This window comes from Salmo trutta, unplaced genomic scaffold, assembly GCF_901001165.1.
Source record: "Salmo trutta unplaced genomic scaffold, fSalTru1.1, whole genome shotgun sequence".
NCBI lineage: Eukaryota > Metazoa > Chordata > Actinopteri > Salmoniformes > Salmonidae > Salmo > Salmo trutta.
In genome coordinates this window covers 161,149-175,384 of record NW_021822750.1, presented here as the reverse complement: position 1 = coordinate 175,384, position 14,236 = coordinate 161,149, and the positions used below count along the sequence as shown (strand labels likewise).

The 14,236-nt window shown below is 43.6% G+C and overlaps 1 protein-coding gene across 3 annotated transcripts in view; it reads left to right on the top strand.

Moving 5' to 3' along the window:
* The window catches only part of LOC115184157 (E3 SUMO-protein ligase PIAS1), a 37,016-nt gene extending 25,796 nt beyond the window's left edge, over positions 1–11,220 (top strand). For 2 of the 3 annotated variants that reach the window (XM_029745157.1, XM_029745156.1), the window contains exons 5-13: positions 1,493–1,627; positions 2,433–2,556; positions 2,842–2,915; positions 3,039–3,199; positions 7,694–7,830; positions 8,163–8,352; positions 8,569–8,708; positions 8,935–8,975; positions 9,109–11,220. In XM_029745157.1, the coding sequence (XP_029601017.1) occupies positions 1,493–1,627; positions 2,433–2,556; positions 2,842–2,915; positions 3,039–3,199; positions 7,694–7,830; positions 8,163–8,352; positions 8,569–8,708; positions 8,935–8,975; positions 9,109–9,507 (1,401 nt within the window). In that variant the 3' untranslated portion in view covers positions 9,508–11,220. The remainder of the gene's footprint in view (positions 1–1,492; positions 1,628–2,432; positions 2,557–2,841; positions 2,916–3,038; positions 3,200–7,693; positions 7,831–8,162; positions 8,353–8,568; positions 8,709–8,934; positions 8,976–9,108) is intronic. The other variant, XM_029745158.1, reaches the window with a different exon arrangement.
* Positions 11,221–14,236: the final 3,016 nt, after the last annotated feature.

Here is a 14,236-nt window from a genome sequence, read left to right as displayed (position 1 = left end):
CTCCTAGTTACACACTGTACAGTACTCCTGGTTACACACTGTACAGTACTCCTAGTTACACACTGTACAGTACTCCTAGTTACACACTGTACAGTTCTACTAGTTACACACTGTACAGTACTTTTAGTTACACACTGTACAGTTCTCCTGGTTACACACTGTACAGTACTCCTAGTTACACACTATACAGTACTCCTAGTTACACACTGTACAGTACTCCTAGTTACACACTGTACAGTACTCCTAGTTACACACTGTACAGTACTCCTAGTTACACACTGTACAGTATTCCTGGTTACACACTGTACAGTACTCCTGGTTACACACTGTACAGTACTCCTAGTTACACACTGTACAGTACTCCTAGTTACACACTGTACAGTACTCCTAGTTACACACTGTACAGTTCTACTAGTTACACACTGTACAGTACTCCTGGTTACACACTGTACAGTTCTACTAGTTACACACTGTACAGTATTCCTGGTTACACACTGTACAGTACTCCTAGTTACACACTGTACAGTACTCCTAGTTACACACTGTACAGTACTCCTAGTTACACACTGTACAGTACTCCTAGTTACACACTGTACAGTTCTACTAGTTACACACTGTACAGTACTCCTAGTTACACACTGTACAGTACTCCTGGTTACACACTGTACAGTACTGCCGGTTACACACTGTACAGTACTCCTGGTTACACACTGTACAGTACTCCTAGTTACACACTGTACAGTACTCCTAGTTACACACTGTACAGTACTCCTGGTTACACACTGTACAGTACTCCTAGTTACACACTGTACAGTACTCCTAGTTACACACTGTACAGTACTCCTGGTTACACACTGTACAGTACTCCTGGTTACACACTGTACAGTATTCCTAGTTACACACTGTACAGTACTCCTAGTTACACACTGTACAGTACTCCTGGTTACACACTGTACAGTACTCCTAGTTACACACTGTACAGTACTCCTGGTTACACACTGTACAGTACTCCTAGTTACACACTGTACAGTACTCCTAGTTACACACTGTACAGTACTCCTAGTTACACACTGTACAGTACTCCTAGTTACACACTGTACAGTTCTCCTGGTTACACACCGTACAGTACTCATAGTTACACACTGTACAGTACTCCTGGTTACACACTGTACAGTACTCCTGGTTACACACTGTACAGTACTCCTGGTTACACACTGTACAGTACTCCTAGTTACACACTGTTCAGTACTGCCGGTTACACACTGTACAGTACTCCTAGTTACACACTGTACAGTACTCCTGGTTACACACTGTACAGTACTCCTAGTTACACACTGTACAGTATTCCTATTTAAACACAAACCATACCTTCAATGACAGTAAACAGTTGATTGAGATATGGAATGTGACCTTTTTCTCTCTCTCTCTCTCTCTCTCTCTCTCTCTCTCTCTCTTTCTCTCTCTCTCTCTCTCTCTCCCCCCCCCCTCTCAGGGCTATCTTCCTCCAACGAAAAATGGTGTGGAGCCGAAGCGCCCCAGCCGGCCCATCAACATTACCTCAGTGGTCAGACTATCCACCACAGTCCCCAACACCATCGTGGTGTCTTGGACCTCAGAGGTTGGAAGGGTAAGATATGATGATACATTTAAAATTCTCTTCATTTGATTATTGTCTATCTTAATTGTAAAAATTTCTAGAAAACGTTTAGTTTTATATCTTTCTGACCTATTTATTATTATTATTTTTTTATTTTTTTATTTTTTTTTATTAAAAATATATATATTTTAATTATTTTTAAATATTATTGCCCCTTTTTCTCCCCAATTTCGTGGTATCCAATTGGTAGTTGCAGTCTTGTCCCATCGTTGCAACTCCCGTACGGACTCGGGAGAGGCGAAAGTTCGAGAGCCATGTGTCCTCCAAAACACAACCCCGCCTAGTAGCACTGCTTCTTGACACAATACCCACTTAACCCGGAAGCCATCCGCACCAATGTGTCGGAGGAAACACCGTACACCTGGCGACCGTGTCAGTGTGCACTGCGCCCGGCCCGCCACAGGAGTCGCTAGTGCACGATGGGACAAGGACATCCCTGACGGCCAAACCCTCCCCTAACCCGGAGGACACTGGGCCAATTGTGCACCGCCTCATGGGTCTCCCGGTCGCGGACGGCTGCGACACAGCCCGGGATCGAACCCGGGTCTGTAGTTGCGCCTCAAGCACTGCGATACAGATGCCTTAGACGTCTACACCACTCGGGAGGCCAATTTATTTTAGGTTTTAAGCACTTAGAATTTACTCCTGTAAGAAATGTGCTGTATAAATAATGTTTGGTTTGATAACAACAATGGGGCAAAAACACATGAATAAAAGTGCGTAGAAAAGTGCAGTGATCTGGATGAAAAGGAGAGTGATTTTAACAACCCTACAGCACCTTCTGTGTTTTCAGAGCTACTCTATGGCGGTTTACCTGGTCAAGCAGCAGTCGTCCACAGTACTGTTGCAGAGACTACGGTCCAAAGGCATCAGGAACCCAGACCATTCCAGAGCACTCAGTAAGGGTTGCCAGGACGACACACTATTTACACTGTTAGCGCTGTTAGCATGCTAGGTTAAATGTATATCTATGGATCTGACTGAACGGGTCCATGACACAAATGTATCTAGCTACATACTTAGTTCTGGCCTGTTTAAACCACGCTAGCCTTGTCCTGTATTGTCTTGGAGCTCTGTACTATATTCCATGTGAAGTGTTCATCTACTGTAGATGGTTGTGCAGATGTTGTATAGGTGGTCATGATCCCTGCTGCTTCTTCATGCTGTTCTCTGTCCCCCTGCAGTCAAAGAGAAGCTAACGGCAGATCCAGACAGTGAAATCGCCACCACCAGCCTGCGTGTGTCGCTGCTCTGTCCGGTAAACACACACACTCTGTCTTAATACCTCTATTACTGTACTTTACTGTGTGTGTCCCGACTTGTCTCAATACCCCTATCACCGCTTAACTGCTATGTCTGTGGCGTGTGTGTGTGTGTGCAGCTGGGGAAGATGCGTCTGATGATCCCATGCCGGGCGCTGACGTGTTCCCACCTGCAGTGTTTTGACGCTACGCTGTACATCCAGATGAATGAGAAGAAACCCACCTGGGTTTGTCCCGTCTGTGATAAGAAAGCCCCCTACGAACATCTCATCATTGACGGGTGAGACCCACAACTCTGTACCAGCTCTTAGTGTCTCTATTTAATACAGAACATAGTGGTCCTACAGGCCTTTCAGAAAGGAGTCATGCCCCTTCACTTATTCCACATGTTGTTGTGTTACAGCCTGAATTTAAAATGGATTACATTTACAATTGTTTGTCACTGGCCTACACACAATACCCCGTAAGGTCAAAGTGGAAGTATGTTTTTTTTTATTTGTAGTAATTAATAAAAAATGAAAAGCTGAAATGTCTTGAGTCAGTAAGTATTAAAACCCCTTTGTTATGACAAGCCTAAATATGTTCAGGAGTAAAAATGTGCTTAACAAGTCACATAATAAGTTGCATGGACTCACTCTGTGTACAATAATAGTGTTTAACATGAATGACTACCTCATCTCTGTACCCCACACATACAATTATCTGTAAGGTCCCTCAGTTGAGCAGTGAATTTCAAACACAGATTCAACCACAAAGACTAGAGAAATTTTCCAATGCCTTGCAAAGAAGGGCACCTATAGGTAGATGGGTAAAAAAATTTAAAAAGCAGACGTTGAATATCCCTTTGAGCATGGTAAAGTTAGTAATTACACTTTGGATGGTGTATCAATACACCCAGTCACTACAGAGATACAGGTGTCCTTCCTAACTCAGTTGCCGGAGAGGAAGGAAACCGCTCAGGGATTTCACCATGAGGCCAATGGTGACTTTAAAACAGTTACAGATTTTAATGGCTGTGATAAGAGAAAACTGAGGATGGATCAACAACATTGTAGTTACACCACAATAATAACCTAATTAACAGAATGAAATGAAGGAAGTCTGTACAGAATAAAAATATTCCAAAACATGGTTCCTGTTTGCAACACGGCACTAAAGTAATAATACAAACAATGTTGCAAAGCAATTATATTTTTGTCCTGAATGCAAAGTGTTATGTTTGGGGCAAATTCAATACAACACATTACTGAGTTACCACTCTCCATATTTTCAAGCATAGTGGTGGCTGCATCATGTTATGGGTATGCTTGTAATCGTTAAGGACTGGGGGAGTATTTCAGGATACAAAATAAGCTCAATGGCGCTAAACACAGGCAAAATCCTAGAGGAAAACCAGGTTCAGTCTGCTTTCCATCAGAGATGAATTCACCTTTTAGTAGGACAAAAACACCAGGCCAAATCTACACTGGAGTTGCTTACCAAGAAGACAGTGAATGTTCGAGTGGGCAAGTTACAGTTTTGACTTAAATCTTCTTGAAAATATATAGCAAGACCTGAAAATGGTTGTCTAGCAATGATCAACAACCAATTTGACAGAGCTTGAAGAATTTTGAAAAGAATAATGGAAAAATGTTGCACAATCCAGGTGTGGAAATCTCTTAGAGACTAACCCAGAATGACTCACAGCTCGTAGAGACTTACCCAGAAAGACTCTACTGTAATCACTGCCAAAGGAGCTTCTGCATAGTATTGACTCAGGGGTGTGAATACTTATGTAAGTGAGATATTTCTATATTTCATTTTCAATAAATGTGCAAAAATGTCTAAAAACATGTTTTCACTTTGTCATTGTGGGGTATTGTGATGTCATTATGGCGTATTGTGATGTCATTATGGGGTATTGGGATGTCATTATGGCATATTATGATGTCATTATGGGGTATTGTGATGTCATTATGGCGTATTTTATGTGGGTGAGGGGAAAAAAATCTATTTAATCCATTTTGAATTCAGGCTGTAATACAACAAAATGTGGAATAAGTCAAGGGGTATGAATACTTTCTGAAGGCACTGTGTATACTGTATACATCTATGTTATTATACCGTATCACAGAAACTTGCGGCGGGATCTGCCCCTACAATTTTGTTTTTTCTTAATTTTATGCTCGAAAGAAGCACATCATCCGGGAACGTGCCACTGACCACTTTATATTCCTCTGGGTTTAGTTTGTTTATTTTCTGTGCCCAGTTTCAGACTTTAATGGTCACATAAGATGGTGACCTGTGGGTTTAAAATGTGTAGCCCAACAATTCCTTACATGGCCCCAGTTGTAACCAACTTATTTTTCTGCACAAATTCAATATTCACCCATAGGGTGACATTTTGGGTGAGCAGTGATCAAAATAAACAGGAAGTTGAGAATAGTTGATTAGCCACATGAATTTGTGCTTAGCTGGGGGGTTGTTGAGTTGAACGGTCTGTGGTTGTGTTCTTCAAACATGAAATGGTACTGAATCCAGATAGTCACATCAAACCATAGGGCGGGATTCCGCTAGTTGACCCACAGTATGTACATAAACAACCTTCTCAGTTATACTGTATACAAGTCCACTCTATTCAGTTATACTGTATACAGGTCCACTCTATTCAGTTATACTGTATACGGGTACACTCTATTCAGTTATACTGTATACAAGTCCACTCTATTCAGTTATACTGTATACGGGTACACTCTATTCAGTTATACTGTATACAAGTACACTCTATTCAGTTATACTGTATACAAGTCCACTCTATTCAGTTATACTGTATACGGGTCCACTCTATTCAGTTATACTGTATACGGGTCCACTCTATTCAGTTATACTGTATACGGGTCCACTCTATTCAGTTATACTGTATACGGGTCCACTCTATTCAGTTATACTGTATACAAGTCCACTCTATTCAGTTATACTGTATACGGGTCCACTCTATTCAGTTATACTGTATACGGGTCCACTCTATTCAGTTATACTGTATACGGGTCCACTCTATTCAGTTATACTGTATACAAGTCCACTCTATTCAGTTATACTGTATACGGGTCCACTCTATTCAGTTATACTGTATACAAGTCCACTCTATTCAGTTATACTGTATACGGGTCCACTCTATTCAGTTATACTGTATACGGGTCCACTCTATTCAGTTATACTGTATACGGGTCCACTCTATTCAGTTATACTGTATACGGGTCCACTCTATTCAGTTATACTGTATACAAGTCCACTCTATTCAGTTATACTGTATACGGGTCCACTCTATTCAGTTATACTGTATACAAGTCCACTCTATTCAGTTATACTGTATACGGGTCCACTCTATTCAGTTATACTGTATACGGGTCCACTCTATTCAGTTATACTGTATACGGGTCCACTCTATTCAGTTATACTGTATACGGGTCCACTCTATTCAGTTATACTGTATACGGGTCCACTCTATTCAGTTATACTGTATACGGGTCCACTCTATTCAGTTATACTGTATACGGGTCCACTCTATTCAGTTATACTGTATACGGGTCCACTCTATTCAGTTATACTGTATACAAGTCCACTCTATTCAGTTATACTGTATACGGGTCCACTCTATTCAGTTATACTGTATACGGGTCCACTCTATTCAGTTATACTGTATACGGGTCCACTATTCAGTTATACTGTATACAAGTCCACTCTATTCAGTTATACTGTATACGGGTCCACTCTATTCAGTTATACTGTATACAAGTCCACTCTATTCAGTTATACTGTATACGGGTCCACTCTATTCAGTTATACTGTATACGGGTCCACTCTATTCAGTTATACTGTATACGGGTCCACTCTATTCAGTTATACTGTATACGGGTCCACTCTATTCAGTTATACTGTATACAAGTCCACTCTATTCAGTTATACTGTATACGGGTCCACTCTATTCAGTTATACTGTATACAAGTCCACTCTATTCAGTTATACTGTATACGGGTCCACTCTATTCAGTTATACTGTATACGGGTCCACTCTATTCAGTTATACTGTATACGGGTCCACTCTATTCAGTTATACTGTATACGGGTCCACTCTATTCAGTTATACTGTATACGGGTCCACTCTATTCAGTTATACTGTATACGGGTCCACTCTATTCAGTTATACTGTATACAAGTCCACTCTATTCAGTTATACTGTATACGGGTCCACTCTATTCAGTTATACTGTATACGGGTCCACTCTATTCAGTTATACTGTATACGGGTCCACTCTATTCAGTTATACTGTATACGGGTACACTCTATTCAGTTATACTGTATACGGGTACACTCTATTTAGTTATACTGTATACGGGTCCACTCTATTCAGTTATACGGGTCCACTCTATTCAGTTATACTGTATACAAGTCCACTCTATTCAGTTATACTGTATACGGGTCCACTCTATTCAGTTATACTGTATACGGGTCCACTCTATTCAGTTATACTGTATACGGGTCCACTCTATTCAGTTATACTGTATACGGGTCCACTCTATTCAGTTATACTGTATACGGGTACACTCTATTCATTCCTACAGGAGAAATTCAGATGGTCTTTTCTATGCTATACAATCTGTAGTGTATAGATGTATTTACACACACCAAGTAAACAACATGAATAACACTACACACAATGACTGTAACACAACGTGAAGACATTGCATGTACAGTATACCTTCACACTGTTGTTTCTGTGTCTCTGTCTTGTCCAGGTTGTTTATGGAGATCCTGAACAGCTGTGTAGACTGTGATGAGATCCAGTTTAAGGAGGATGGCTACTGGGCCCCCATGAGGACAAAGAAGGAAGTACAGGAGGTCTCGTCAGCCTCCTACAGCAACGGACTGGAAGGTGAGAGAGGCGGTGTGTAAGGGCAGGCTTTTGGTCCAGCCCTGCAGCTTTTAACATACCTGACTCCACTCTGTTCATTGGACCTTGATTTGTATAAGAATGTGTGTTAGAACAGTGCTGGAACAACAGGCTGCAAACCCAGTGTCTCTCGTTGTATTGGATGATATTATCCTGGCTTGTTTTCATTACACTATATGTCTCATGACTATTCCACTGTGTTGCCACTTACTCTAGGCTGGGGTGTGTAAATCACTGCAAAATAGGCTAGCTATATAGATACATTTGATTGATTGATTGATTGAAGCCATGATTCACGTGTCTCTCTCCCCCAGGCTTGCATCGGTCGGCGGTAGGGGAGCAGAGGAGCTCGTCGTCCCACAACGGGGGCAGCAGTAGGATGAAGGTGGAGGTCATCGACCTAACCCTGGACAGCTCCTCAGAGGACGACGATGATGACCAACCGCCCCTCAAGAGGCCCTGCCCCTCCCTGTCCCCCACCTCGCCTCCCATCGTCAACAAGGGGTGAGGCCCACCTCCACCAATACACCTCGCACCAATCTCGCCTCCCTCCCCTCTCACCCCTCATACCCCTTCCACATCTCTCACCTCTCACCCCTCTCTCTCACCTCTCTCACCCCTCTCATCTCTCGCCCCTCTCTCGCACCTCTCACACACCTCTGTGTGTGTTTAATATTCTCTCTGTCTCTTTCTCTGTGCTGTGTGTCTGTTTGTTTGCAGAGTGTTGAACCTGCACCACCAGGTGTCCCCAGTGAGCCGGACCCCCAGCATGCCGTCTGTGGACACCAGCTACATCCCCCCTGTACCTCCCCTCATCCAGGACTACCGTCCATACTACCACGCCCCAAACCAGCTCACAGGTAACATACACATACACAACCACACACACACACACCAACCTACTACTACACACTGCCTCGACACATTTCTTCAGGAGTCTCTTCAGGGTCTGTGGAGACCAGAATGCCCCTGGATACAGTAAACACTAAGTTGTCTGACTGAGTCAGTTGAACCTGTACTGATCATGGTCCATTGTGAATAAAATGAATGACTGAATGTTGTGTTTGGTCCGTGTTTTATTCACAGATCTGAATTTCTTCTCCTTTCTACAAGGGGACAATCATCAGGTATGTTTTATGTGGAACACCCCTGTAGGCCTCATTTTAAAGTCAACACTATAACGTCTAAAGACGTCCCCAGAACGTGGGTTTGGTCACAAGATGAATATAACTGAATGTACCTGTTTGTCCTCCTCTGAAGCATTACAACATGGTGATGGCTGCCGCCGCTGCTGCCTCTGCCTCAGACGACCACGAGCTCCTTCTCAACCACTTCCGTCCCTACACCACCTCCTCGTCCTCCTCCCAGCTGTTCCTGGACCAATCTGGGGCGCCCTCCTCTGGCTCGCTGGCGCCCGTCAACGGTGGGGATGGTGGAGGAAACAGCAGCGGTGGCAGCAACAGTAGCCTAGTATCCTCTAGCAGTCTGAGAGACACTCACAGCACACACTCCACGCACTCACACACACACCCCACGCACTCACACACACACCCCACGCACTCACACACACACCCCGGCGTTGGAGGTCGGTCCAGTGCTGATGTGGCGGCGGCCGCAGCCCTCTACGGAGCCATCCCCGACGTGATCTCACTAGACTGACGATTTTGTTTTGGGCGACTAGCGACTGACTCCGAAACAGAGGGTTTGTTGGTTGTTTAATGGAGGATGCCGTCGTGACTAAACTGACCCAGAAACAGTTTAACGGTCCCACCCAGTCTACAGCTCTGGTTTTGAGTTGTGTCGTTAAGGCTGACTCCAGAACAGTGGAATACCTGTCTGTGGCGGAGCCGGTCCCGAGGTGACGTTTGACTGGGCTGACCTAGGAACAGCTATAAAGTCACACCCCACAGATGGATGGGATTGGCACCTAGTGTTGCTAGACTGACTCCAGAACAGTTATCGGTTGGTAGCTGGCTCCCTGACATCATTCCACTAGACTGATTCCAGAACAGTGAGATATCAGAAAGGTCTATGGGTTTCATCTCTGAAGTCGACCGACTAGACTGGACCTAGATCAGCTCCCTGCCAGTACCTACCAGAAACGCTAGCCGTGCAAAAACGGAGGAAGGCTCTTTTTTTTGTACGAAAAGAGCAAAGCTGTGTACAGAGAACAAAAAGTATATTTTCTCTTTTTACTTTTGTATATTAAGTAATTGAAGACTTTTTCTGTCCCGTAAGTAACTTCAGTTGCTATTTTGAAGTGGAGACTGAAGATGTATCCACACAGCTATACATTCGTTGCCCCTCGATAATCTGAACTTGAATATCTCGTTACTTTTCTTTGGTTTTTATCCTGTTAGATCTGATGGGGATTCTCCTCATATATCCATGGCATTACCTCTTGACATTTTCAACTTATCAATCTCTCTACTCTTCATTTTGAAATCACAGTTGAATTTCTTCTCCAAGACAATATCTTTTCCCTGGTTGACTTGTTTGTTACTGTATAATTTGTTTTGTGTTATGCATTCTAAGTTATATGTAAGATATATGAATAAGTCTCTCTGGATAAGTGGGTCTGCTAAATGACATAAATATGAATTCCCTAAGGACTTCAGGTTGATGCTGTGAGGAGTGCATAGCTAGGTGGGTAATATTAGACATTTCTGCTTTTCGTCTCTGTAAAGGGCCAGTGCAGTCACTATTCTGTTTTCCGGTGTTCTTATCATAGTGCACAACAGCTGATGAAACTAACACTGTAAAAGTGTGAAAAAAATGTAAATCAGTTTTATTTCCTGATAGTTGCTGGTTGAAAATAATCTACACAGAACCTTCTAATCAGCAGGTTTACATGGTGACATCACCATGTGGTAAATTGGTTACTAGACCAATAGCAAAGAGACTTCCAAACCTCTCTGCCAATAACAGCTAGTTTTCAGTTTCCCCCCTTCCCACTCAGACCAGTCCCAGACCAGTCCCAGACCAGTCTCAGACAGTCCTGGCAAAATTATTGCTTTAGAATGTTTTTTTCCCCTAAAAAGCAAATTCTGCCCATTTTAATGGAAATCTATTACAGTAAGGTACTTCATGTTACCCAGAAATGATTTGATATTGATATAAAAACGGCTGCATTGGGCCTTTCATTTCTCCCCCCCTTCAATAGACCATCTGTGCAGTCATTATGCCCAGTATTTCAATTTGACAACATTTTAGCAGAAAATGTGTTCACATTTGTATGTTTATGAAAACTATGGTAGACACAGAATGCCTATTTAACTTGAGAAATACTCTACAGTCATTTTATGCTTTTATTTGAAACCTCGTTATATTCTGGTTTTGCTTATTCAACCACTTTTGTCACCTTTTGCACAATACCAAAAATGAACTCAACCCACACAGAGTGCATGTGTATCTGGGCGCTACATTGCTTTCAGTCAAGTATCCTCCACCTATCACACGCTCTTCCTCTCTGTTTTCACCTGGTTGTTTGTGAGACACTGCAGCTAAACTCATAGCAGAGAGGAGTACCCCGTAGAGACAGAGAGGAGTACCCCGTAGAGACGGAGAGGAGTACCCCGTAGAGACGGAGAGGAGTACCCGGTAGAGACGGAGAGGAGTACCCCGTAGAGACGGAGAGGAGTACCCCGTAGAGACAGAGAGGAGTACCCGGTAGAGACGGAGAGGAGTACCCGGTAGAGACGGAGAGGAGTACCCGGTAGAGACGGAGAGGAGTACCCCGTAGAGACGGAGAGGAGTACCCCGTAGAGACGGAGAGGAGTACCCGGTAGAGACGGAGAGGAGTACCCCGTAGAGGCGGAGAGGAGTACCCCGTAGAGGCGGAGAGGAGTACCCCGTAGAGGCGGAGAGGAGTACCCCGTAGAGGCGGAGAGGAGTACCCCGTAGAGGCGGAGGGGAGTACCCCGTAGAGGCGGAGAGGAGTACCCAGTAGAGGCGGAGGGGAGTACCCCGTAGAGGCGGAGGGGAGTACCCCGTAGAGGCGGAGGGGAGTACCCCGTAGAGACGGAGGGGAGTACCCCGTAGAGGCGGAGGGGAGTACCCCGTAGAGGCGGAGGGGAGTACCCCGTAGAGGCGGAGGGGAGTACCCCGTAGAGGCGGAGGGGAGTACCCCGTAGAGGCGGAGGGGAGTACCCCGTAGAGGCGGAGGGGAGTACCCCGTAGAGACGGAGGGGAGTACCCCGTAGAGGCGGAGGGGAGTACCCCGTAGAGGCGGAGGGGAGTACCCCGTAGAGGCGGAGGGGAGTACCCCGTAGAGACGGAGGGGAGTACCCCGTAGAGGCGGAGGGGAGTACCCCGTAGAGACAGACGTATCTACTGTGTTACAAATGCTATGGGGATATTGCTAATATGAGAGGCAGTTTCCATCCAACTCAACTTTGACCAAGTACAGTGACTCAGTCAGAATGTGACCTGGTGAAATGGTGCTTTGAGTGATAGATAATATAGAGACAGAGGAATTTACACAGTGAACATGTAACTATAATAGAATGAGTCACAATCATCACAGTCACCTACAGTCACAATCATCACAGTCACCTACAGTCACAATCATCACAGTCACCTACAGTCACAATCATCACAGTCACCTACAGTCACAATCATCACAGTCACCTACAGTCAAAAACAGATGCTTTTTTTCTTTGTTCCCAGAGAGGGAGAGAGGGGGAGAGGGAGGGAGGGAGGGAGAGACTATGTTGAAGTCATTGACATTACCTTGTCTGTCAACCTTTTCTGTCTGTCCGTAGCCCATTCCACCATTCTGCGGAGTGTCTTTGTAGACAGTCAGGCTTTTCTGCAGTGTCATTCTCTCAAGGTGTTTGTGCTTCAGTCCTCTTCTCTTCCACAGCTCTTCACTTCAAGCCTAATTAGCTTTCCCCTCTTGAGGTAGATAATCGCTTGCGACAGCTTCCCCAATCACTCTCCATCTAGTATCCTGAACCAGAGCAAATAACGGGTCAACTTTGCAGCCAGTCGATATGGAGACCTTCCTGTCTTGTCACCACCCCCCTTCTCTCCTACTCTTAACTGATTGGCTCTTTGATAGCATCAGACGTGTTTTAAAAATGTCCTCTCTGTATAAACAATGTTGTGCAGTATTTTATTTATTTTGTCATCTTTATATATATATCGGATCTATTTTTACACCTGTTTGATTTTCGTGTATGTGTGTGTGTGTGTGTGTGTGTGTGTGTGTGTGTGTGTGTGTGTGTGTGTGTGTGTGTGTGTGTGTGTGTGTGTGTGTGTGTGTGTGTGTGTGTGTGTGTGTGTGTGTGGGGGTGGGGGGACAGAGTTTGGGAAGCGCTGGTTTAGGGTAGACCAACAACGTGAGACTAAGATTTGGGGTTAGAGGTTAGGAGTTGACCCAATCACAAATGTCTTTATTTATTTGGATGATTGATTTCTTTTTGTTTCAGATCTGTTATTGATGTCATTGCTCTAGATCTCTGTGATCTCTTTTGTCGGTTTTTAAGACAAAGTGAGAGCAGACGTCGTAGAATGTGTTCCCATTTAAAATGCTATGTGTAACCTAACATGGGCATGGAATGGCCTTATTGTGAAGTCCTCTCCCACTCTCCCCCCACTGGTAATATTATGATGATGTACGTATCACCACCCCCCAATCCCATGTGTTTCAACAGTGTCACTTCCTCCAGTGTTAGTTTGGGTTTTTGCGTCATCCAAAAACATGAGACGAAATTAATTTATATATTTTTAGATAGAAAAACCTGTACAATAAAGTGGACTTTAACCTAAAAAGGGTCCAATTTACTAAATGAATTTCAAGAGCGGATAAGTTGACAGCTGCACCCACTGCCTTAACCCCCAGATTCTGCTTTCATATTTCCAAACAGAGAATTAAACGGCTTTTCAAGGAAGATGAAACGTTGTACAGTAGACCAATGTGTTGTAGAAAGTACTAGGTGAAAACAGAATATTTATTACTTGCGTTGGAAGAAATTTGTACTTATTGAATGTTGTCTGTCTAATGTATAGGAGTTTAGATGTAATAAAATACATTTTGTTAACTATGGGTTTTATCTTCATTTTAGTTCACAAACAAATAGATTGAAGGTATGGGATCATCCATATTTTGTTCCTTGTCTCTAGTCACGATTTTATGTGTACCATATATTAGCTTGTCAAAATCTAATCTGTGGCGTTTTTAACCTCTTTGTCAGGAACATATACATACAGTATTAAATACTCATGTGGAATGGTAACATGTTTCATTTCCACTGCCATTAAGTGGCTTACGAAATACATTAATATACAATATTGTGTGTTATTACCACAACCATACACTGGGTGGCAGTAGACACTCATTTTGCAGTCTGCCTGAGACGAGGCAGTCTAAATCAAACTGTATTGG